The 25,145-nt window shown below is 38.5% G+C and overlaps 2 protein-coding genes across 9 annotated transcripts in view; one reads left to right on the top strand and one right to left on the bottom strand.

The window, feature by feature from the left end:
- Window positions 1-646: 646 nt before the first annotated feature.
- Window positions 647-15,036, top strand: ZFYVE21 (zinc finger FYVE-type containing 21). Its single transcript, XM_070739283.1, has 5 exons — window positions 647-746; window positions 1,325-1,400; window positions 4,994-5,085; window positions 13,605-13,747; window positions 15,001-15,036. Exons 1-5 carry the CDS (start codon window positions 647-649, stop codon window positions 15,034-15,036), a joined length of 447 nt encoding a protein of 148 aa, XP_070595384.1.
- A 976-nt stretch (window positions 15,037-16,012) lies between these two features.
- Window positions 16,013-25,145, bottom strand: part of PPP1R13B (protein phosphatase 1 regulatory subunit 13B) — a 59,748-nt gene continuing 50,615 nt past the window's right edge. For 4 of the 8 annotated variants that reach the window (XM_070751573.1, XM_070751552.1, XM_070751570.1 and 1 more), the window contains 6 exons: window positions 23,683-24,446; window positions 21,845-21,982; window positions 21,626-21,759; window positions 20,357-20,523; window positions 19,309-19,508; window positions 16,013-17,272 (listed from right to left, as the gene is read on the bottom strand). In XM_070751573.1, coding sequence (XP_070607674.1) covers window positions 17,231-17,272; window positions 19,309-19,508; window positions 20,357-20,523; window positions 21,626-21,759; window positions 21,845-21,982; window positions 23,683-24,446 — 1,445 coding nt within the window. In that variant the 3' untranslated portion in view covers window positions 16,013-17,230. Of the gene's footprint in view, window positions 17,273-19,308; window positions 19,509-20,356; window positions 20,524-21,625; window positions 21,760-21,844; window positions 22,019-23,682; window positions 24,447-25,145 lie in introns of all 8 variants that reach the window. The other 4 variants (XM_070751544.1, XM_070751564.1, XM_070751548.1 and 1 more) reach the window with 1 other exon arrangement.

Genomic DNA, 25,145 nt, shown 5'->3' with positions numbered 1-25,145 from the left:
GTGGCGGCAGGAGGGCCGGCAGCTGCTGACTCTGCGGCCCGGTGCAACATGCCCCGCGGCCCGGTACTGGTCCGCGGCCCGGTGGTTGGGGACCCCTGGTCTAATTCATAGAGTATACTAAACCTTATATTAGTAGAGTTTTTACAATTCCGCCGATGTCACCTAAATTACTCTGGGCATTTGATATTTGAAGCTTGCTGAATGTGCTTGTGTTTTTAGAACAGGGAAAGGAAAACACTGCTTATTGTACTCCGCTTATTGTACTCCGCACTTTCATGGACCGATTGCTAGACTTCCATGGAAAAGAAGTAGTACAATGTGATCTGCAAAGACAACATTCTCTAGCTCATGAGAATTTAGACTGAATTCTGACATTTTTCTCATTTTATTTTGCAAACATCCTGGTATTTTTTTTAACCTCGCATATCGGGATTTTATCCTCTTTATACTGCTTGTATTTCCACTGCAGTATTTATTTCTTTTGTGCCTGAGAGAATTTGCAGTAAAGCAGAATCAAATGTTTTAAACATAATAATCCAACTTTGGTTAATTTCTCTCTCTTTCTCCTCTATTCCAGCATCACTGCAGGAGGTGTGGAAAGTGCTTTTGTGATAAATGCTGCAGCAAGAAAGTGCCTCTGCCTCGTATGTACTTTGTTGATCCCGTACGCCAGTGTGCTGAATGTGCTCTCATTTCTCAGAAAGAAATGGAGTTCTATGACAGGCAACTCAAGGTGCTTATGAATGGTAGGTATTGAATATAGATTCTTATTTCACTTGCTAAAAGGCAATATATAAGTATTTGTTTTGGGTGATATGCTTAATAAATACATGACATAAAACAGGACTGCAAAATTTGAAAGAAAAAATATACTTTGCCAGTGGTATATTGAGCACAGTAATGGATAGTGGAAGGCAGAAAATATATTGTTAAATTTGGGTAATATCAGTACAAGTTTAGTCATTATATATTAATTTTCCCTTTAGTTATTACACTTCAGCAACAATATTTACAGGTGTTGGGGAAAAGTACTGAATGTTTTGGGTCTGCATAAATTTTGGAGCTTCAGCTTGGGTTTTTCTGGTATAAATACATCTTTGGATTCCACAATGAAAAATGGTAAACGTCTGTCTCATTATAATAGGAATAATCTTGATATGCCCAATTTTTCTTTTTCCCTTTAGTAACAAAAGTTCTAAGAAAAGTTAATAAACATTAATTCTGTATAGTAAGATTGAGAATTGCACTTTAAGTTTGTTCTAACTTTATTGTATTTTGAAAAATGTATCCTTAATTCTTTTTCTTCCATTCCTGGAATTTTGAGGTGCTACATTCTTCGTAACTCCAGGGACATCAGAAAAAACAGAAATGATGGTTTGTCGACTTTCCAACAACCAGAGGTAAAAAATGTTCTGTGTTTGCTAGTAGGAATTGAATCAATTGTAATCATTTTCTGAAAAATATTTTCTTTGCTGCATATTTTGTGTTAACATTTTGAAGGATTACCTATCCAGCATCCCTTCTGTTATTTCCAAAGTGTTATCTGAGTAATATTGCTACGACTTGGTCTTAACAGAAAAATCGATACTTTTCTATTTCCATTTTTGAAGGTTTTCGCTGTGGTTGTATGTATTACCTTTTGTTTTTTTATAACTAATGAGTAATCTAGTGTTCCTTATTATTATTATTTTGATATTGATGATTGTATAAGCATGTTCTTATTGGAGGAATATATTTTACTATTTCGGAATGATAGATAATGACCAATATTTTTCAACACATATTAACGACATTACCGTGTTTTTTGGAGTATAAGATGCACCAGAGTATAAAACGCACCTTAGTTTTTGGGGCGGACAACAAGGGAAAAAAATCTGCCTCTGCCTCCCAGCAAACAGTACAGATGATATACACTGTTGCTGTGTATTTCTGGGCATATGTGCCTGACCTCTAGAAATAGCAAAGAATTGGAGAAATGTGTATTATGGCAGTATATTAATGCCAGAACATTTTCTTAAATGTAGGCACACAAACTCCTCCCAATTATTTAAATAGATTTACTCCAAACAGGAGTAAACCCTAAATCAGGATTTAGCTTAGCTGCCTTATCTTAATACTAAAACAGGGCACTATTACTTTTTAGACTATAGTTTTACAGATGCTGTTAAAATTGATGTGGCTTTCTAAGTACAGTGGTACCTCAAGATACGAACCCCTCGTCTTACGAACAACCCGAGATACGAACCCGGGGTTCAGAAAATTTTTGCCCCTTCTTACGAACTTTTTTCGTCTTACGAACGCCAAACCCGAACTTCCGGGTTCGGCGTTCGGGAGGCTGCTGGGAAGCCCCACAGCCCGGCTGTCACCTTTTAAAACAGCCGGGGGGCTTCCCAGCAGCCTCCCGAAGCCGAAGCCGGAAGTTCGGGTTTGGCGTTTGGCTTCGGAAGGCTGCTGGGAAGCCCCCCGGCTGTTTTAAAGGTGACAGCCGGGCGGCGGGGCTTCTCGGCGGCGGCAGGTTCGTAAGATGGAAAACGTTCGGGAGGCCGCTTTGGGTTTTTGGCTGGGAGGGAGGGCAGGAGGTCCGGCGCTGGGGGAGGGAGTCAGGAAGGTCCTCCTGCTCCCCCCTCCCAGCGAAAAACACAAAGACAGTCTGCTGCCGCAGACCCCTTTGTATTTTTGGCTGGGGGGGGGAAGCAGGAGGCGCAGGATCAAAAGTGCTGGGGTGGGGGGGCTGTCGGGACACCCCCCCACCCCAGCACTTTGAATCCCGCCGCTTCTGCTGGATACGGGCGATGGGTGGGACGAGCTGCCACAGCCACCGGCTTCCGCCCCGCTCCTCCCACCCATCGCCCGTATCCAGCAGAAGCTGCTGGATTCAAAGTGCTGGGGTGGGGGGGTGTCCCGACAGCCCCCCCACCCCAGCACTTTTGAATCCCGCCGCTTCTGCTGGATACGGGCGATGGGTGGGACGAGCGGTGCGGAAGCCGGAGCCCGGACCCATGGGCTCGGTTACATCTTCCGCTGCCAGCCAGGCAGCGCAACGAAAAGAGGCATTCGCTTTCCTCCCGCCGGCCCCTCAATCGGACCGGCAGGGAACAGAATGGAGCCTTCCGCGGCGGCTGCCTGCTGGGCTGGTAGGGGGGGAGCCGAGCCCAGCCCCGTGGCATTCGCTTTCCGCCCGATCTCGGAGAGCTTCCTGGGCATGAAAGCTCGCGAATGCAACAAGGACGAAAGCCAGGAAGCTCTCCGAGATCGGGAAGGAGCCCACGGTCAGACGGCTGCGTGCGGGAGGAAAGCGAATGCCTCTCTTTGTTGCGCTTCCGCCAGCATGGCCTGGCTGGCAGCGGAAGATGTAACCGAGCCCAAGGGGCTGGGCTCGGCTCCCCCTCTTACCAGCCCAGCAGGCAGCTGCCGTGGAAGGCTCCGTTCTGTTCCCTGCCGGCCACGGAGCCCGGCCCCGTGGGCTCGGTTACATCTTCCGCTGCCAGCCAGGCAGCGCAACAAAGAGAGGCATTCGCTTTCCTCCCGCCGGCCCCTCAATCGGGCCGGCAGGGAACAGAATGGAGCCAGCCCAGAAGCAAGAGACGCAGGATCGGGCCGGCGGCAGGCGCAGGGCAAGGCAGCAGATCTGCATCCTGGGCGGGCGGCGGGCAAGGAGGCGCGGCCGAGCGGCAACAGCGGCGGTTCTCCTCACTTCGGATAGCTTCCTGGGCATGAAAGCTAGCGAATCCAACAAGAACGAAAGCCAGGAAGCTCTCCCTGGCGGAGACCGCCGGCCCCTCAATCGGGCCGGCAGGGAACAGAGCGGAGCCCACATGGCTGTGCTCCGTGACGGGGACCACTGGCTTGCCTAGCGGGCTAGGAGGGAGGCGGAATACAGGAGGAGGAGGAAGAGGAGGAGGAGGGAGGAAGGAGAGAGAGAGAGGGAAGCCGCCCGGCTGTTTTAAAAGGTGACAGCCGGGCGGCAGCATTTTTTTGCGGGTTTTTTTGTTGTTGCACGGATTAATTAATTCCTATGGGAAACAATGTTTCGTCTTACGAACCTTTCGTCTTACGAACCTCCCCCTGGAACCAATTAAGTTCGTATCTTGAGGTTCCACTGTATAGTTATAGATACAAAAGCGCTGGGCCTCTTCAGATCAAGCATTTATTTTAAAAAGCTGCTTCATTTTGTTATCTAGAACAATAATAAAGCAGTCTAAAAATAAGTCCAATAATTTGAACATTCTAAGACATTTATAGTTATTGACTTACCTCCTTGCACGCAGTTCAGCAGAAAATAAAAATCTGCCTGTCTTTCCCACCAATTTGCCTCCTTGCAGCATTGGTTTCACTTTCAGTTCTAGTGGCTGCAGCGCCAATCAGTTGACAGTTGAAAAGCTGATAATCAGTTTCTTGGCTTAACAGGCTCTGTTCTGTTTGCTGCAATGAGGTAAATTGCTAGGAGGCAAAGGCCAATGCTGGGGGTGGCTGGGTGGAGCTACATTCAGTATATAAGATGCACCCAAGTTTTCACTCTCTTTTGGGGGGGGGGAGAAGATGTATCTTATACTCCGAAAAATACGGTAGTCTCCTTTGGTGAGTTAGGAAAATCAATACCATTCTTTCATTATTTTACTGAAGCTTTAAGGAGGTAGTTGCTTTGACGCCTGGTAATTTGATTATAAGTATAGAAGTGTTGATAGAATCTAGGAGGATTTCTTGGATGGCTTTTCCCATGTTAGAAACACTTTCAAACACTTTGTGAATTAATAGTCAATATATTCTTTTTGGAAATTATTTTAGTATATTACATTTTTTAAATGATGAAACATTTTAAACTTGTGAAGTGGAACAACAAACCATAGATACTACAGATAATGAATAAATAAACTTTTAACAAATGTAATGTCTTGTAATTATATAAATGATTGTTTTATTTTCTAGTATGAGACTTAGTAATGTAAGAATTACTAATTAATATACATGAAATGAATATTCTTTCTTTGTGCAGGTATCTATTTTTGGATGGAGAAAGCCATTATGAAATAGAAATTTCACATATCTCCACAGTCCAAATTCTTACGGAAGGATTTACTCCTGGAGGTAACTTGTTATTAAGCATAAGTAGTAACTAGAAACCTGTACTAAAATCACTGTGTTTTGCCTTTCATAGTTTAAGTCTTTAAACAATTGTAGTGTTTCTGTGACTGAAACCATAATTTACACATTTCCTCTATCAGTATCTCTGTTCCTGGCCAGATAACATGATGCATGGCATCTTTCTTCCCTGCCGGATTCCTTTTTACTGTACATGTTTCCTTTTTCTATATTTTTTTTATTTTGTCTTTCAAATGTCTACCTATTTTATCCTGCTTTCTTTACCTAGTGGATTTCTTGTCAGATCTTCCTAGAATTAATAGTTATCTTCTTGGGATATTTTCTTAGATTGCTTCTTAATGGCAAGCATTATGCAACATATTTCCCATTGTTTTCTGGGATACATATCTTATCTGAAATATAGGGTAAAAATCAGGATAGTGTAGTAATTAAGCTGCTGCACCAGGATTAGATGGTCCTACTTTAAATATGTTTCAGCAAGAGAAGTTATTTGGGTGTCCAAATAGGCTGGTCGCTCTCTTAACCTAACCTACCACATCTGGTTATTGTTGTGGAGGAGAAAATGGGGGAAAAAAGATTTGTGAACCTCTGTAGAAAATGTATGTACAATCAAATAAATAAGTAATAAAATGGGAACTTTCTTCAGGAATCATTTTAATATTGTGAAGGAAGGGGGTTGATTTTAGTTCAGAAACATCTAGTCTGAGAATTTTGTGATACCATGAATAGTTTTTAACACAGTAGTGAGCAATATAGTACACATAGTCCATATGAATTTTTTAAAAGAATATGATTGCTTATACACCTCCATTTTAATTAATTTTAGAATGTTAGTAACTTTTGCACTTTCAAATTAATGTAATATCTACATATGCTAATGAACAAGATTTTCTATATGATTAAGTATAATTATTACATTCTTCGGAGTAGGGTGGCATATAAATCCAATAAATTAAATAAATAAATAAATATATCACATTTGTGTACAATGAAAGTATTGTTGAATAAATCTATTAAATGTAAATAAATATATTAACTCTCAAATATTTCTTGATTGCTATCATAGTGGAGTTTGCAAATATTTCTTTTTTTATTTTATTTCTTAACCACTCATCTCTCTCAGAGCAGTGTACAATATAATTAATAAAATTTAAACAATCAGAATTAATTTAAGATCAAAAACTTAAAATTATAAAAATATTATAAAAATTGAGAAAAATTCCAAGGTGGGGGCTTAGCAGTTGTTAATACAGGTGAGGGAAGTTCTCAAGGGGCCAGCCAGACACACAGTTGAAGGGACCTCTGTGTCTCCCAAGTAAGGCTGATTAGTGAGGTTTAGCCCCTTTGAGGAAGGCCAAGAGATACAGGGCAACGGCAGAGAAGGCCCTCCTGCTAGACTCCGTCAGTCAAAATTCTTTGACTGATGGGGTCTGCAGTATACTTTCCTTGAATGAGTGGGATGAGATGATGGGATGGGATGAAACCAGTTCCATAGATAGCTTGGCCCTGTGCCATGTAATTTTGCAGGTGATCAACACTAAGGATTGGACCAGGCAGCAATTGGTACCTAGTGCAGATAGTGGAGCAAAAGTGGTATGTATTCACCCAGTATGGTTTGCACAACTGCAGTCTGCACAATTGAAGCTTCCAGATTCTTTTCAAGGGTAGCACCATACAAAGTGAGTTTCGCAACGGTCCATTTGGGAGATGACCAAAGCATGAATAATCAAGTGGAGGGCCTCCCTCTCCAGGAAGGGGCATAACTGTTGCACAATGCAGCAGGAGCCGGGAGTCCTAAAGGTTTCTCACACCAGGACTGTCTGGGCAGGTGCAACCTCATCCGAGACTAAAGATGATAAACTCTTGGATGGATACAGAGGGGCCCACTCACAGCCTTCATTCTTATCAGGGTTCAGTTGAAGTCTGTTGTTTTTCACCCAGACCCCCACAGCCTCCAGGCACCAAAAAAAGGTCATTCACTATGTCACTCACCATCTGGATATCATGAGCATATTGGTGATACCTGTCTAAAAGAACCTTGAGTCTAAAAACACATTGAGTACATTACCTTTATGAATTTTATAAGCATAGCTTTTCACAAAAACGTTTTAGAATTTTCCCCTTGTACTTTTTAGATTTTGTTGCTGATTCTACTTCAGAAATCTTTATTATTTGAAACAAAATGCAATTTTTATTTACCTGAAGTGAACTTGTTTATAATAGGTATGAGACTTTGAACTTCCAATTTAGTTGTGTTTCTCTATACTTTTCTGGATATAATAAAACATTTATTTTAGGGAATAGCTTCTGCAACAGATGTAAGCATGTGATTAGGACTTATTTCTCTCCTTAAGCGAGCAACAAAGGTTGATAGTGGCTGTATTTGTAATATGTCACAAACTTACAAGTATTCCACGAGAAACTCAGTCATTGTTTCATTCCAAACCTTACTTTTAATGTCTAATTACATTTTTTTCAAAAAACCACAACAGGATATTTGCAATATAAAAAAGGAGAAAACTACTGGCTTGATAATTAAGATAGAAATAACTATTAATTCAAAATAAACTCATAAAATAAGAAACATGATGGAGAGTTTTTAGCAAATCAAATACTCTGAATTATTTTTGGAATGTCAAGGAATTACTTTTAGCTGATATTAACTACTGGCTGATTTCCTAAAGATGTATATGGTAATTAAACAAATCAGTATATAAAACTTGTTGTGTTCAACTACTTAGAATCATTGAGAGTTTGATGACATGCATAATAATTGTTTGTAGAATGTAATTTAAAAATATTTCTATTTTGTACAGTTAATATGGAACTGAAATATTAACAAATATTAAGCTAGCCCTTTATTAAAGCACATTGTTTTAACAAAATTTTGGATTGCAAGTAACTTATTTTTTATTTTCCTTTAACATTGTGTTAGCCACAAAAGTAAGTACTATATAAATTATTTCATTAATTTCATTCTGAAAAATACAAGATTTTGCTGACTTTTAAATCATTAAGGTTAGATTATATAAAAATGTGGTGGTGAGAATTCAGGAAAACAAGAATAGTAAAATTTGAGCCCAATGTTACAAGTATTCGGTCACTGGATTAGATTCCATTCATACACATTTCTTTTCTGTAGCTTTTTCTATGTTTCTCCAAATGACTTGATCTTATCTGTTTAATTTTTATGGCTATAACTTGAATCTTCATTTTAAACCTTCTGTATTTCTTTTTATTAACATTTCTTTTCATTACTTGCCTGCTTCCTTGATGTAGAAAACGACATTCATACTTATACCTGCCTCTTGGAAAGTGAACACATTATGGAAGGTCAGCACTGGAACTCATTACTCCTAAGCATGCTTTTTGTGTAATTTATTCAATATGTGAGGCCTAGTGCAGATACATTTTTTTTTGGTGGAAATGTTTCCTTAGTGGCTGAACTTCAGATCCATTCACAGCCAACCATCTCAATGGGCAAGCTAGCATTCCCCAGGCTACATATAGCCACTACCTTCTGTTCTGCCTGACTGGCTTGGCAATGCGTAATAGTCCAGTGAAAAGAAATCAAACACACACGTGCTCTGCTAATCAGCAAACTTGTATTACATAAACAAAAACAGCTTACTCAAAAAAACAGTTCTTAATGTCCGAAAACAATGCAAGGCTTACTTCAGCCGCATACAAAAAAAACCACAGGGAAAAACAAACAAAGACAACGTCCTTTTGAATCTTTGAAGCAAACAGCAAGTCCCAGAGTTTTCATCTCCCACTTGTCTGACAAAGCTGGGTTGAAAACTCCAACAGCACAGAAACTTCGAAGCAGGAACCACAAAATAACACAGATAAACAGCCACAGTTTGCCTTGGCCCTTGTTCCCTTTTTATCCCCTTTAGCCCTCATTAAGGGAACCACACCCAACCCAGGTGCTTCTCTCATGATTTGTAATATTCCTTAAAGCGATCCCTTCTTTGCATAGCTCTTCAGCTATGTAAATCAATGTATTGATCTGCAGACGAACTGAGCGAGGACAGACTGTTTGAGGGACTGCAGGCCAAATCCCCTGGGCTGTCTGCTGAATCCTCCTGGCTGTCAGCCAGGCTTTCACATTCACTTTGTGCCGCGTCTCTCCCATCTGTGGGAGCAATGGCTGGCCCAGGCCCAAACACAACACCTTCCCACTCCCTTTGTCTGACAGCTAGGCTTGGGCTACAAAATATTAAACATTTAAACATTAAAAGAAGTTGTGTTAGTCTGAAATAACAATAAAAATAGCAATAACAAGTATCTTGGTATTTTTTTTCAATTGGAATAGGTCATAGGTGTGTTGCTTTTCTCCAAAATTAAATCTTTGGTTACTTATTTGAATGCAGTGAAGAGATCTATCTGTCATGAATGAAACTGCCAAAAGTTTTTTTTTGTGAGAAGGGGTTGGGTGGTTTCTGTTTAAGATATGTGATCATTTCATAATTCCAGGTGAGATGGGAAAAGGCTTGTAAAAAGAGAAACTCTTCACTGGATGAATATCATAAATCTGACCTAATCTGACCTGCCCTGATGTTGGAAAATATGGGAAGGATCAGGATTAGGAAGACACAAAAAGTTATATTTGATATACATTTAAAGTAAGTTTAAAATGGGAAAGATATAATGCATTGCTTAGTACAGCCACAAACAGCTGTGTACCCTATATTTCTATAGAATTACACATAACAGATCTGAGGAAACAATTAGGCTATGACCTCACTCTGGAAGTGGCAGAACTTACTATTGTTTCTGGTTGCTTCATTACCTTTCCTGATTCATATGTCACATTGAGAAACCTGTAATTCCTCTCTGTCATCTTTGGTCACTTCCCTTGCATGTATCACTTTGCAGATGGAGTTGGGGAGGTGACAGCTTTGAATAGATGAACTAACATGAGTTTTCAGGCAGTTGCCACAATTAATTACCCTAGGCAAAGGATTTGTTCTGCCTTACCAAAAGACCAGTCTGATTACTTCAATTTGAACACAGGGTATAAAGTGATTTAGGACTTGATTTGTATATACAGTCTTTTTAGTATCAACATTAAATTTAAAATTAACATAGCTTCTTCATATTGTTTGAATAATTGGACTGTGCAACTACTCAGAATCCGTTTCGAATAGTGGCTTAGATTTCTTGAGGGAGCAAATATAGTTACTGTATTTTTGGAGTATAAGATGCACCAGTGTATAAGTCGCACCTTGGTTTTTGGGGAGGAAAATGGGGGGGGGGGATTCTGCCTAACAGGTATTCATCTGGCTAGTCTTTAGCCTGGTCAGCTTCAGCACATTAGTTCGCTTGCTGGTTTTGCTGGTGGGGGCTGTGCTTCTAAAGCACAGCTGATCGTTGGAGGGAGCATCAGTTAGAAAAGACAAAGCATGGAAGATCACTTAGCTGGTGTTGGGGCTGTAAACAGCTTCAAAAGCACAGCTGATCGTATTTGAGGAGGAAGCTCCAGTGATTAAAGCAGGCAAAGTGCAGAAGGAGTAAGAGAAGGCTGCAGTTGTTCCATGTAGCCATTTTGGGCACTGTGTGTTGAGCATTTGGAGGCTGAAAACGCAATAGGTAGAGCCCAAAAACATTAGCTATGGACGGTGGCAATCTGGAGCCAGGAAGAGGATGCACGGAAGCCGAAGGATTAGGGGCTGGCGGGTGAGCAGCGTTATATTTGGAGTATAAGTATTCCTCTTTTAGGAAAGAAAAAAGTGTGTTTTATACTCTGATTAATACGGTCTCTGTAATTTTTAAAACAGCCATGTCTTTTCTATGACTGCTTTCTGCAGTTGATCCTAGGAAAATATGTATCTGCTTTGAAGAGCTTCAGAAAACATAGTCCGTTTATGTCTTGCACATGCTGAAATACCATTTTGGAATGAAATCCAAAGTATTGCACATACTTCAGAAAACAAATAGCCTTGTTGCTAGGTCAGTGTTTAGTGATTTCCATTTTTTAAAAAAATATTTTTGTCTACTCAGGCTTATTTAGCATGTTTATTTTTTTTAATCAAACAAAACTGAAAAGAATAATGTGTTAGTTTTACCTATTGTTGAATTACCTGTATGATGTTTAAACTATTAAATCACAGCTTAGGTATCCCAGAAAGCTAAGTTAACTATGGTTCACATTCAAAATTTAATTATTGTTCAGACAAATGCATTTATCATTGCATAAAAAATAAAAAATTAAATGGACTTATTTTAGTGTTCTCACATTAACACAATTTAAGAGCTATGCATTTGTTATATATTTCTTAAATATATTCTGAGACATTACAACCAAAATTGTTTTTAATACTGTTTCCATTAGTTAAGTCAGCTTCATAAAATGCTAATCTTCTAGAAAAGATAAATGCATCTACAAAAAATATGGCAGAAGAAAATTGTAGTCTAACATCATACTCATGAAACATGAACATTAGTTCTTTCACACTATTTTATTTTCATGGTCTTTCACTTAGCAACCATAATGGAACTTGCCCATTATGGTCCGAAATTGTGACAGTTGAAAAAACAGAATAAGCAAACCAGTAGTTTCCTATAGGCACTGTTTTGCTGAAAATTGTAAGTCAATACCAATTTTTGGCAATATTATCATAAAAGACTGTTGCCTGATTGTGGAATGCTGCAAACAACCATAAACGCGTGTCAGTTGCCGAGCACCTGAAGTATTATCATGTGACTATGGGGGGGGGGGGGGGGGTTGTCGACCATCGTAACTTTGAATATGGGTCATAAGTAGCTCCCCAGTAGGTCCTATGTAACTTCGAACTATTGCTAAGCGACCAGTTGTAAATCAAATTGTATTCTTTCCAACATAATAGAATATTGAGAATAAATTATGTAGACTGACTTGAGAATAGGATAACAGAAGGGGACTAAATTTTATATAGGATAAATTGCAAAAGAATGAATGAATTGAACAGTATCCGGCAGAAGCTTCAGAGAAAATAGAAATCCAGGGGGGGGGGAAATCTCCCAATGCTTCCCTGAGAGGCAGAAGGTTGGCATGACATTTTTCAATCGTGATCTAAAACACAACTTTTTTGAAGTGTTGGAAAGAGTTCAAGAAGCCACCCTATGTGTGTGCCTTGTTATTTTCAAATCAGCAGTTTCTACATTTGTCCAACAGTACAAATATAAGGATTTAGAACTGTGTTTGTTTTTTTCCCCTACTAAAAGGGAATAAGTAGAGCCTTTGCCTTTGTGATAGGATTTCTTTGACACTTCTAATTTTATAAATAGAGGTAGATTTTTAAAAACTAATCATAGTGGATTTAGTTGGGGCTTTCAAGTCAATTCTGAACCACCGCAAAAAAATATTCAAAATTGTACCTTTAAAGTACATGTCAACTTTGTAATGGAGGAGATGGGTACAAGTATTTTGTTGTTGTTGTTAAAGTAGTATTGAATTTGAGATGTAATCATAAAGGTGGCCTGACTTAAACATTTTGACTTCAGTTTAATATTGTAAATAAATCTGTATTTTGCAGAATCTCCATACTGAAAGATGTTTAGAATAATTTCTGTATTGTTTAATGCAGTGATTTTCAACCTTTTTTGAGCCGTGGCACATTTTTTACATTTACAAAATCCTGGGGCACACCAGCAACCAAAATGACACTCTTAACACAGTATATATTATACATATAGTTAAATATAGTTTCTAAATATATTTATACACACCTAGTGTGAAACCTGGGCCTGTTTCAATGAACACAAACGGGATATCCTGGCAGGAATGGTAATTTGGGGACCCATGTTTAATTTCCCCACGGCACACCGGACCATGTCTCACGGCACACTGGTTGAAGAACACTGGTTTAATGGATTTAATTATTTTATGCTGCTCCATGTTTTTTTCCATTGTTGCAAACTATTTAAGGTTTGTCTCTTCTACTTTGTGATTTCTTACCAATAATTCAAGGACATAATTTTGTTCTGCTTGAGCATACATCATCCAATAAATGTCTTATGTAATGCACATTCTCCACATGCACTTTTGAATATGAGGCCTTTAAAAACACTAGTTCTGTTAGACATTTGTCTTATAACCTCAAAGCTATCCAGTCTGAATACTTGCTTGGCCATAGTTGTTTTGCATGTGGCTTTCTCCATCACTTGGTGTAACCTAGAGTTTAATACATTACTCAGTATTCTCTCAAGTATCTATCAGTGATTAGGGCTAGAAATAGATGATGGGCTAACCAGCCACCATTGTAAGGATAAAGCTGTATTTGCTTTGCAGTGTAACTTTGTGGATGTCCCTTGAGTAAACTTCCACTTGTTCAATGGGACTTCCTCTTGTTCTCCTTTTTTTAGGTCTGGTTCAGAATTTTACTCAAAGTTTGGATTGCATTTTGGGATGTGTAATTTTTCTGGTGATAGAATCCATTCTGTCAATAAAAAGCAGCTATGGTTTGGTACAGCCCTTTGTATTTATAACCAAGTAATTTTCCCTTATTTTTCCCCCTTAGGAGGCAATACTCGTGCTACAGGTATGCTGCTTCAGTACAAAGTACCAGGATCAGATGAATTCAAACAGATTAAATTTACTTCTGGTGAAGATTTCAGTTCAAATAAAAAGCTATCTGCTACCTGGCTAGCAGCAATGCATAAGGTAACTAAAGCAATTGTTAAATTATACCTTAAATGCCTTTAGGAGTACTTTTAAATAAACCTAATCAGTTATTAACATACAAGATGCCAGTAGGAAATTGGCAAGAAATTAGCAGCAGTCTTTTCCACCAGGAGGAATCCAATGAAGTTCAGAGTCAAAATCTGCAAGATGGCAGGTATGCCACTATAATCAAAACCATGTCTCTTTTAAAAGAGAGTGGTGTTTAAATAACTAATAGTCTGTGATAGCTATATACTAAGTTGAGGTAGTCTTTGACATATGACGTAACAGAAACCAGAATTTCCATTGTTAAGTGATCATTTAAGATGGCAGTGTTTGCCAACCTGCTTGCCATTGTTAACCTAATCCCATGGTAATTAGGCACTTCTAGCTGTGTAAAATATCACAATACCTCTCTCTCTGGACATTTGGCAACTGGTTTGCCTTTGTGGCTAGTTGCAGTAACTTGCGATCATCTGACTATGATTTGCAATTTTTTTTGCCCGTAAACTGCTGCTATTTTAGCTTAATGACTTGCAAAAAATGTAAAAAGATGGATCCCAACCTACAACTGCAATGATTAAAACAGAAATTATGGTTCCAAACATGGTAGTAAATTGAGCACTATCTGTATTATGACCATAAACCAGCACAAGTGTTTGTGTACAGTAGTCCCTCACTATACCGCGCTTCACCTACTGCGGCTTCACTTCATCGCGGGTTTTTGAGGAAGTCGATCGGCAGATTTAAACAGCCCACCGAACTCGATCGGCAGGTTTTTTAAAAATATATATATATCTAAAATTGTAAATACTGTATTTAAATACTGTATCTAAAATAAATACTGTGTGGGAAGGGTTTATAAACACTTAAAACAATGAAAACTTACCAAACAATTACAATATAAATACTTAAATAAGTACTATCAGTCGATAAATTCCCCATCGCGGATTTCACCTATCGCGGCCAGGTCTGGAACGTAACACCAGCGATAGGTATGGGACTACTGTACAGATTTTTATATGAAGAGAATCATAGTTTGAAATTCTATAAAAATTTCCCTGTACAATTTGATGAATCAGAATCTTAACATTTAGCACATCTTGCTTTGCTGCTGCTTCTATCAGAAAAATTTGAATGCATGCAGAAATAATTCAACCCTACTGCTGAACTGTATATGCAATTCCAATAGTTTCTAACAATGACAGTTCATGTTACTTCTTCCTTTTTTGTTCTTTTTTGTCATCTTACAGGCAGCAAAACTTCTTTATGAATCTAGGGATCAATAGGTAGTTTTTTGGAATTGGGGAAAAGATCAACTCTAAAAATAAGCTTCTTACTACTTGCTATTTACACATGGTATAGGGATTATCCCTTCCTCCTTTAAATGTGGTTCATCATGTGAGCAGTGGCCAATTATAATGTGAGTATTTGGACCTATAAGTATTCACTTATTTAGTGTGCAATATGTATACAGTTTATTAATGCTTTAAATAGAGCTCTGCATCTATGACTTTATTTTGTTAAATCTTATCTGCACTTAATATGTAAAATGAAGTGTGACCTGCACTATTGCTAAATATATAGTACAACTTTTATAATACAAATTATGTAATTCATTTAAAACCAATCCTCATTGTTCCAGAAAAAAGTTCTTCAGAAATGTAGATCTCAGGTGTGTGTCCCCCTCCTCCCCATATATCCAAATGATCTATCAAATCCACCTTAGGTATTATTTTATATAGAATTACCCTTTATTCTGGTGAGGTTTTTGTATCATGAGATTAAATGGGGGGTTTTGTTGTAAAATTAAGATTTACCAAATACTACAAATAGTGCTGTATAAATTGGCCTTTTTGAATGAAACTCTCAGTAAAATTGTTTTTCAGATTTTATAGATATGTTTGTGATAATTTGAGATTTGGCTAATAAAATATTATCAAATACTATGTAAGCTTGTCTGATGTAGCACTATTGAGAATTCATTTAACTAATATGTAGATTGGTGTTGTCAGTTTGATATTGATATTGACTTGGTATGAAATCAAGTACAAATTAAGCAGGGAAAAAAGTAAAAAATAAATACAAATGCAGAAAGTTTCTAAAGAATTCCGTTTGAAGACCTGATTTAAACACATCATTCTTAAGGGCATGCAGAGAATATATAACAGTATAACACATGTACGATGTGTTGTGTATATGAAAACTTCATAAATGACTTTCAGAAAAGGCATACACGTTAAAACAAACACCCGAAACGTCAACAATATTTTATTAGTAGTTTATTGTGCACACTGGATTAGCAGTGTATTGCAGGCTTTTTAACTTTTAATTTCATTTAGCAAATATTCTTTTACAATACCCTTTCACTTCTCGTCACACAATATATACAATTGATGCTAAACAATAATAAAAGCAAGTCACAGCACTGCATGGATGGTTATAAATTATGCACAATGTGTAATGAATAAAGCCAATTGGTCTAGAGTTTACTGGCAAAAACCAAGCATGGTTACAACATAATGGGAAGTTCAAAATAGACTTCTGTGTATAAAACCATGTACAATTAGTATTCCAGTGAAGTGCTTTTTTGCTTGAAAGTAGATACTGGGTTTATTGCATATCTCACCCTGACAGGCAGGGTCACTAGAATCACAGATACTATTTCAGTCCAAAAAGCAAACTCTCTCCTTTCTCAGCCTCAATCTATTGAACCCACTTGTCTCTTTATTCAACCTTTTAATCACCATCCTACTTTCACAAATAAAGTTTTAAAGTCCTTAAATTGAATCTTCTAGCTTTTATAGCCTACCTCTTACCATTTCCAACTATTGCACTTTTCTTTCATAAGACATACAAGTTCCTTAAACCAGGATTGTCTAGGAAATAGAAAACAGGATGTGTTTGAGAAATGGTAACAGAATACTGGGAATGCAATTTGTACTGTAAGCAGAATATCAAGAAGAAACATCAAGTGAAGGAACAAGTGCAGTTTTTAGAAGTGTGCAAAATCCACTCAGCATAAATGCTTCTCTGTCCCATCAGAAACACCTTTTATATCAGAAGATTGTTCATTACTCCCAGTTGTCATCTCTTACAAGATATTTAAGGATTTACACATTAAACTTAACATTCAATTGAATATTTTAAAGTTCTTGACATAACAGGGCAGCTACAGTGAACTATGACAGAGTAGACAGCATATCTGCTTTTTACAATTTAACATCTAGCACTTTTAATTCAATTGGCAAAAAATACTGTAGATTGTTTGAGTACCTCTCAATGATTGGCAGATTAATATGGAGCAGACCTCACTTACAAACTGCAGATCGAAAATCTCAAATGCTGTCTATCATATTAAACAAGAGCACCATTTAAAACAAGAATAGCTTTAATTTGTGGTGAAATGTAATTGCAAATGTCTCCAGTGTATTCTTTCCATCTTCCAGTTCCCAGAAAAAAATAATTGACAAATCAAGTGATTCAGGCAAGTGTTCGCTGTCTTGGTTTTATTCTTGGGTATAACTGCAATAACATGAAATTGGAAGTAAATTTTAAAGTGCAAAAGAATGATATAAGGACAAAGTTGTAACATTTCTAGACATTTTGAAGCATTGTTAAAAAAATGGGTGTGAGATGAAAAATACTTCTTGGCTTTTTAAAAGAAATAAAAAAACGTGTTACTATATAAAGTAGTGTATGTATGTATGTATGTATGTATGTATGTATGTGTGTGTGTGTATATACACACACACACACACACATATATATATACTACTTTATATAGTAACACTTTTTTATTTCTTTATACTATATAAACAGTATATATGCTGTATATCGTGGTTAGCTTAAGGTAATGCAAAGATGTATTGCTACCATAGGACAACCATAAATTTATCAACAGAATTTTTACTTTAGAATGTTTAAAATGTCACTATAAGTTAGTATATATCCAAAGAATGCTGTTCTTGTCAGGTTTTCCTGATATCAGAAGAACACCGAATAGTGCAGTGAAATAAAATTATGAGTTCTGGCTTTTGTACAAAAAGCACCAATTTTCATAAAAGGTATACCCATTTTCCCATGTTGAAACTTATATTCATAGTCATTTTCTGAATTTAAAATTCAATTACTACTAGCAGTTTTTACCTCTAATCATTTCCCAAAACCCCTGAAAATAATTAGTTCTCCACTGCTCAGCAATGGGTTGACCTTGTCTGCTTAGCTGATTGGATGGAGTCTGTCAAAGCTATGAGGACACACCTCTGTTGCTAAAATAATCAGTTATCTACTTGCAACTTAGATATTCAAATGACCCCCAGTGAATTCACACAGACTGTACCAATGGAAAGCTCAAATCAAAACTTTTTGAGAGCTTTAATGAATTTTGGCATAAGCATTGCTCTCACATACAGCTGCATAATTCTTGCTAAATGCTTTTTCTAGGATCACTAGAGAAATTTCTGGAGCAAACTGTGGGCCTTATTTTTTTCTTCTTTTTGTCCTGCCATAGTATGACAGCTGACCCCTTGTTCAAAGCCCTTTGTCAGGGACTAAAAAATCCCTGCTTTTTGAGTGGCCAAACAACTTATAAACAAAAAAGCCATCTTCAGCTAAACCTGCAAAGCATCCTGGGAACTATCAATCACCAATTTTGACAATTTGAGAGAAATGGTTTAGTAGTCTTTGAATCTATGGTCTTCAATACATGTTTCAAAAGTGTTACTCTTGGATGAGAAGATCTGTAGTATCAGATGTTTTAAAAATAACCTATCAATGTGTACAGAAGTCTACTAATGGCAGTTCTTTGCAACTGGTTTCATAGTGACCTCCCCAGGATACTTATAATTTGAATCTGATGCTTGGGGATTGTGTTGGTGGTCACATGGCTGCATTTTGGGCACTAGGCAAGTGTCCCCATTTATGGCCATTTTCAGCACATGTTCATGTGACTGCAATTTATATTTCTGGGGTTTGGTAAACCCATAATAAAATGCAGTAATGTGACCATGAGGCACTGCAAATGGCCATAAAGCCCTAGTCCTCAAAATACAGCCATGTGATCATCACCAACCAGGTATCAAGGTGACATTTGTAACCTTGGGACAGGGTTGTAAGTACGGACGGGAGGAACTATGTTCAGGGTGTCCAGCAAACCTGGAAAACAGGGAAATATGGTTTCTACGGACAGGGCATTTACCAACAGTTTCTGCACAGGATCTATATACAGTATATGTATCATTTTGAAGAACAGGAAGTTTCCTTCCCCTGACCAGGATTTACTAGCCCTTCATATAGATTATTCTTACACCATGGTAATTTGCAGATGTAATGATTTTCTAATGGTAGGTACACTTTATGACAACTACTTCAAACTATTAGAAGGTGAATCAAAATACATTATAAAGCTGTAGATTATTCATCATTTTAATGATTTCTAATGTGGTTATTTCCTTGTTTCAAAATAGATACCACAATTTCTAATGGCTTTGTTATGAACAATCAGATATTCAGCCTAGGCATTATATCACAATTTAGGATAAAATATGTATCATGCTTACCCCCAAAAGATTTTTAGGCACATAGCCTTCCTTGTCATTGAGCCGAGCCCACCACCAATCTGTCTCATTGTCATCTTTGCGCCGCAAAATTGTAAGTGCATCTCCTTCATGAAATGACAACTCATCATTGTTCTGAGCTTCATAATCCCACAATGCATAAACTATGCCTTTGTTCATGACTCCCAACTTTTCTTGTATACCTGTTAACAAACGTTTTAACAAAAACTGAACACTTTTAAGATTGGAAACTGTACAATTTCAATTATGAAATTAAAATGTATTAAATCATAATGTATCTAATTAGCAAATATCAAAATCCCTTGCTTCTGACCAGTAGGAATAAAAATGTAAAGTTATAACCAATCTCTACTTTATTGCTATCATTTATATATTTATTTATTGGACTTTATTAAACTCCCAACTTCAATGGACTCTGAGCAGTATATAAAACTCCAATGGACTTTGGACAAGTTTGAGTAATAGGCAAAAAAAAAAAGAAAAAAATGTGGGTGACATGTGAAACTCCATTTGTGCAAGTAGCAGGACACACACTCGTGCTTAAAGTGAAACCATCTCATCTCCCCCTCCACCAATCCACAAAGCTGGAAAAGTTGGAGACCGCTGCTCTAAAGAATCTACCTTACTCTACTTGGCCATGATTAATACATATTTGCATTATATGATGCAAATACTTTGGTCTCAAGAGAAGATATTTCTATTGATTGGAGAAATGAGTCCCAATGATCTTGCTATGATGCAGCTGTTTCTGATTGAGAAGTTTTAAAAATAGAGCTCTATGAAAGCAAAAAAGTCAATGTCTGCTAAAGTTATATCTCATCAGATCTCATTTTAGTAAAAAGACTATTTTTTTGTATATTTCTTGTTTCTTAACTGTTGAACTCCTTCAAAGATTTAGGTCTGTGTGCAAATCCTCAAAATAAATATTTTGGTAATAATATAAATACTAATACAAATCTTCAAATGAGTTGAGAAGAGACATTATTTAAGCTATGAATCTTCAAATTCGACATGGAAACATGAAACCTACCATATAGGAACTGGGAACACTGAATATAGCCTTCTTCCATCTCCTCACATTTATCTGCTGCAGTTTCTATATCACTTATAGTCGAAGCAAAAATTGCTGCTCCAGATTCAACAAGTAACTTACAGAGGTGAACACTGTTGCAACTGGCAGCACAATGCAAAGGAGTCCTGAAATAAAGTACATATCGGAAAATCAATATACAGTGATCCCCCACTCGTTGCGAGGGTTCCGTTCCAGGACCCCCCGCAACGAGCGGGTTTTCGCGAAGTAGCGCTGCGGAAGTAAAAACACCATCTGCGCATGTGCAGATGGTGTTTTTAACTTCCGCAGCGCTACCGAGGAGCCGAAGATTGGGGGCGGCGCGGCTGTTTTAAAACGTCGCCGCCGACATGGGGGGCTCGCTAGCACCCCCCCGAACCCCCAACCCAGGTTTGGGGGGGTGCTAGCAAGCCCCCCATGTCGGCGGCGACGTTTTTAAAACACCCGCGCGGCTTTCCAATGAGTCTCGAAGACAAACGCGGAAGTTTGACGTTTGTCTTCGGGACGCATTGGAAAGCTCCGATCGTTTTAAAGCAGGCGCGCTGTTCTCCGCTGACTCCTGGCGAACTTCCCCGCTTTAGGAGTCAGCGGAGAACGGCGCGCCTGCTTTAAAACGATCGGAGCCGGCCGGTTCCGATCGTTTTAAAGCAGGCGCGCCCTTCTCTGCTGACTCCTGGCGAACTTCCCCGCTTTAGGAGTCAGCGGAGAAGGGCGCGCCTGCTTTAAAACGATCGGAGCCGGCCGGCTCCGATCGTTTTAAAGCAGGCGCGCCCTTCTCCGCTGACTCCTGGCGAACTTCCCTGCTTTAGGAGTCAGCGGAGAACGGCGCGCCTGCTTTAAAACGATCGGAGCCGGCTGGCTCCGATCGTTTTAAAGCAGGCGCGCCGTTCTCCGCTGACTCCTGGCGAACTTCCCGGGCGAAGGGCGGGCGAGCGGGTGCTGGGGGGGCTTCGCCCTCCCGCCAGCAAGAGGGGGAAGACCCAGGGAAGCCGCCCAGCAGCTGATCTGCCCGGCCCCATCTACGCATGCGTGCCCATAGAAAAAAAGGGCACGCATGCGCAGATGGTGTTTTGACTTCGGGGTTCAAAAATCGCAAATTACCCTGTTCGCAATGGTTGGGGACGCAATAACCGGGGTATTACTGTAACGCAAATAAAGGATATGAATAGATATGCTAAGATGAAACCTTTCCCCTACAATTGTTAGAAGGGTTATTAATATGCCACTTACCATCCATCACTGTCTGCTGCATTAACATTGACCCCAAAATCCAACAAAAATTTAACTATGTGATGATGGCCAGCACAAACTGCATTGTGCAGAGGGGTAATTCCTTCATCATTAGGTTTGCTGGGATCATCCACCTAGGGGAAAAACAAGTATGACTACATGAAAATATTTTTATTTATTAAACAAAGCTGATGAATTTGATCCTATTTCCAAGCTTACCTCATATATGATCCTTTGCACTAGATCAAATTCTCCCTCTAGTGAGGCATCCAACAGCAGGGCCAAGGGATTAAATTTTACCCGCAAGGTATGACCAGTTCGCTCGGAGTCTGGTTTCTTCAGGTTGGTCCTTTTCGTCTGAACAACAACACGAGTTACATTTAAACTACTTTGCTGTGACAAAATTGAATTTATCCAAATTAAATTTTATTTTATTTTATGTATTTTTTAAATTTATGTATCACTATCCAGGTCTCATTCTTCATTAGTCATTAAATATATACATTGTCTATCTCGCTATCTCATCCACAAGCTAATGAAGATCAGCTTTCATTTCTAATATGTTGTTAGAGGTTAAAAATGAACATGAGTTAGAACAAATACAGGTGAAACTCATTTATTTCAGCAATGCAACTTAAAAGATGAAACTTAATATGAGAGAGACTCCGCACATGCAAGGCAAGATAGTTCAAGCTGTGATTTGTCATAATTGTGATGATTATGGGGTACAGCTCATGAAAACCCCAAATTCCCCACCTCAGAAAATTCGAATATTACATGTGATCAATAAAATAAAATAAGGATTGTACATAGAACTATATTGGACCTCTGAAAAGTATAAACATGCATATGTACTCAGTTCTTGGTTTGGGCCCCTTTTGCAGCAATTACTGCTTCAATGCAGCGTGGCATTGAAGCTATTCGCCTGTGCTAAGGTGTTATAGAGGACCAGGATGCTTCAATAATGGCCTTCAGTTCTTCTACATTGGTCTTATGTCTCTTATCTTTCTCTTGGCAATGCCCCATAGATTTTTATGGGGTTCAGGTTGGGCGAGTTGGCTGGCCTATCAAGCACAGTAATCCCAAGGCCATTGAACCAGGTTTTGGTTCTTTGGGGAGTGTGGGCCGGTGCCCTGTTCTGCTGGAAAATTGAAGTCAACATCCCCATTAAGCTCATCTGTGGAAAGAAGCATGGAATGTTGTAAAATCTCCTGGTAGATAGCTGTGTTGACCCTGGGTTTAATGAAGCACAGTGGACTAACACCAGCAGATGACATGGCTTCCCAAATCAACACAGACAGTGGAAGCTTGCATCTCATTTGGAAACCAAGTACCCAAAGTATGGAGGAAGAATGGAGAGGCACATACTGCAAGATACTTGAAGTCCAGTATGAAGTTTCTACAGTTTGTGCTGATTTCTCAAGTTTTACCTGTAGATGTATTCCAATTTGATCTTCACCTTTTCTTAAGTACTGTATGTATAAAACATAATATACCATATCCTCTGAATACAACTGAAAAATCAACTTGGCCTATTCTAGGATCTTAATAATCTTCAAACATTGGAGAGAGACTCAGCTTTTTATTTCTCTTTCCTGTTTAATGATGTGTTTTTAGTATGACCTACTTTTGTTGGCTACAACTGAATTGTGGAACATAAACCCTCAACTGAAAGTTTTGAAGTATAGTCTCTAATTTCTGACTCATTAAAGACAGATACAACTCATCAACAAACTGCTAGACTTCCTGTCCACCTATTTGAGAACACCGAAATAGGAATATTATTAAACTTTGGCAAGACATCATTATTTTACTGATGAATTACGCTTTCAGCCTTCCAAATCATACAGTAAGTCAGCACTGAAGAAGTTTGCTATAAAAAGGGCATATGGCTTAAAATAGGAACACTGACAAATGAAAAACATTCATATATTGTTTATACACACATACACACATTTTTGTAGATTTTCATGGGTGCAGATATGAAGGTCTTGGCATATTTGTGTTTCTTCCCAAGTTTCAGGAATCTCTATCATACCTGTTTTGCTGTAACTTACCACAGGAAGTGGAGGTGCAGGAGGAAGAACAGGTAGCACCTGCACTTCTTCATCATCATCTTCATCGGAACTGCCCATGGGGGTTGGAGTAGGAGGCCGCTCAATAGGAGGAGCCATGGCAGGGTTGTTGTTATCATCTTCAGTTGTCTCGGGAATTTGATTTGTAGTTTCTACACTGATCAACTCCTCAGTTTCAGGAGAAGGTAGTTCATTATCATTGGCATCTGATGAAGGCTCCTCAGAAAGCGGAAGTGTAGAAGGTACTGACCCTGGATCCTCAATATTGCCATTAGCATTCATGTTCCCATTATCAACATCTGCCAAGGTACCGATAAATTCTTGTGAGTTACTTGACTCATAAAAAGGGGCACTTTCTATCCCTCCTGCCAAAGTGTTAAAGCGCTGGTATAAGAGTTTTTGAATATTTGGTCCGCTGGGACCTTCTGGCTCTGTGATAGAACTTCGCTTCTTCAAAGGCCTGGGAGCATTGGCAAGTTTCCTGCGAAGAGCTTCAAGATCAGCATCGCTTTGGTAACGAAGGGGTGAATGAACAATGGGAGTGAGCTTTGTCGGACTGAGAGGACGAGGAATGTTTTCTACGTTGCTGTTCTCCCCAGAGGATGGAGTGCTTTCTTGCTCTTGCTCTTTTTCACTCATATCATTTGGTGCTTGAGACTGTGACGTACTGGCAGGCAAAGATCCTTGAAGGAAGGGAAGTGGCGACGGAGATGTTGAGCCAGACTGTACAACAGGTTTCCCATAGACTGAGAAGAAAAGGCAAGAGAGGGACAGTTTAAAGTAAAATAGAATTATATAATTTTAAATGAAGAAATTACTTATGCTAGTGGTTGTCTTTGTAACATTTCCTAATACACATGTATAACTCTCCAATCTTCAGAAACAGAAGTATCCTGAAGAGAAAGAAATTATAAGGCCAAACTTATCTGATTATTTCTCGTTTATTTTAGCCTCCTGAAACAGACACATAAACAGAGATAAGACATATTTTAAGCAGGAAGCAAATTATGACACCAAAAAGTACTTTTTGGAAGCGTCAATATGGGAAATTAAGAAGTTAATCATTTATTTTCTCTCCTTGAGGATGACTATGCAAGTGGATATGTTTGCCACCTGGATTGTAAAAATACTAAAGGTGGAAAACAACTGAATAAACTTTAAAATGTTATCTGTTAACTGTTGTTTTTAATCACTGGATTTGTATTGTGTATTGTTGTGAGCCGCTCCGAGTCTTCAGAGAGGGGCGGCATACAAATCTAAATAATAATAATAACAATAACAAACAACAACAACAACAATAATAATAAATATCTAGCTTGGAAATAAAATGCCTACAAGAAAATAATCAACCTCAGAAAGCAAGGACCTCATTACAGATCTTTCTTATCTCTTTTTGATACACATCAAAATCACTGTTCGCAATTATTAAACTATTAAACAAATCA

Source organism: Erythrolamprus reginae, chromosome 1 (genome assembly GCF_031021105.1).
Source record: "Erythrolamprus reginae isolate rEryReg1 chromosome 1, rEryReg1.hap1, whole genome shotgun sequence".
Classification (NCBI taxonomy): Eukaryota; Metazoa; Chordata; class Lepidosauria; order Squamata; family Dipsadidae; genus Erythrolamprus; species Erythrolamprus reginae.
The sequence above is the reverse complement of the archived record's forward strand: the minus strand, read 5'-3'. Positions and strand labels throughout refer to the sequence as shown.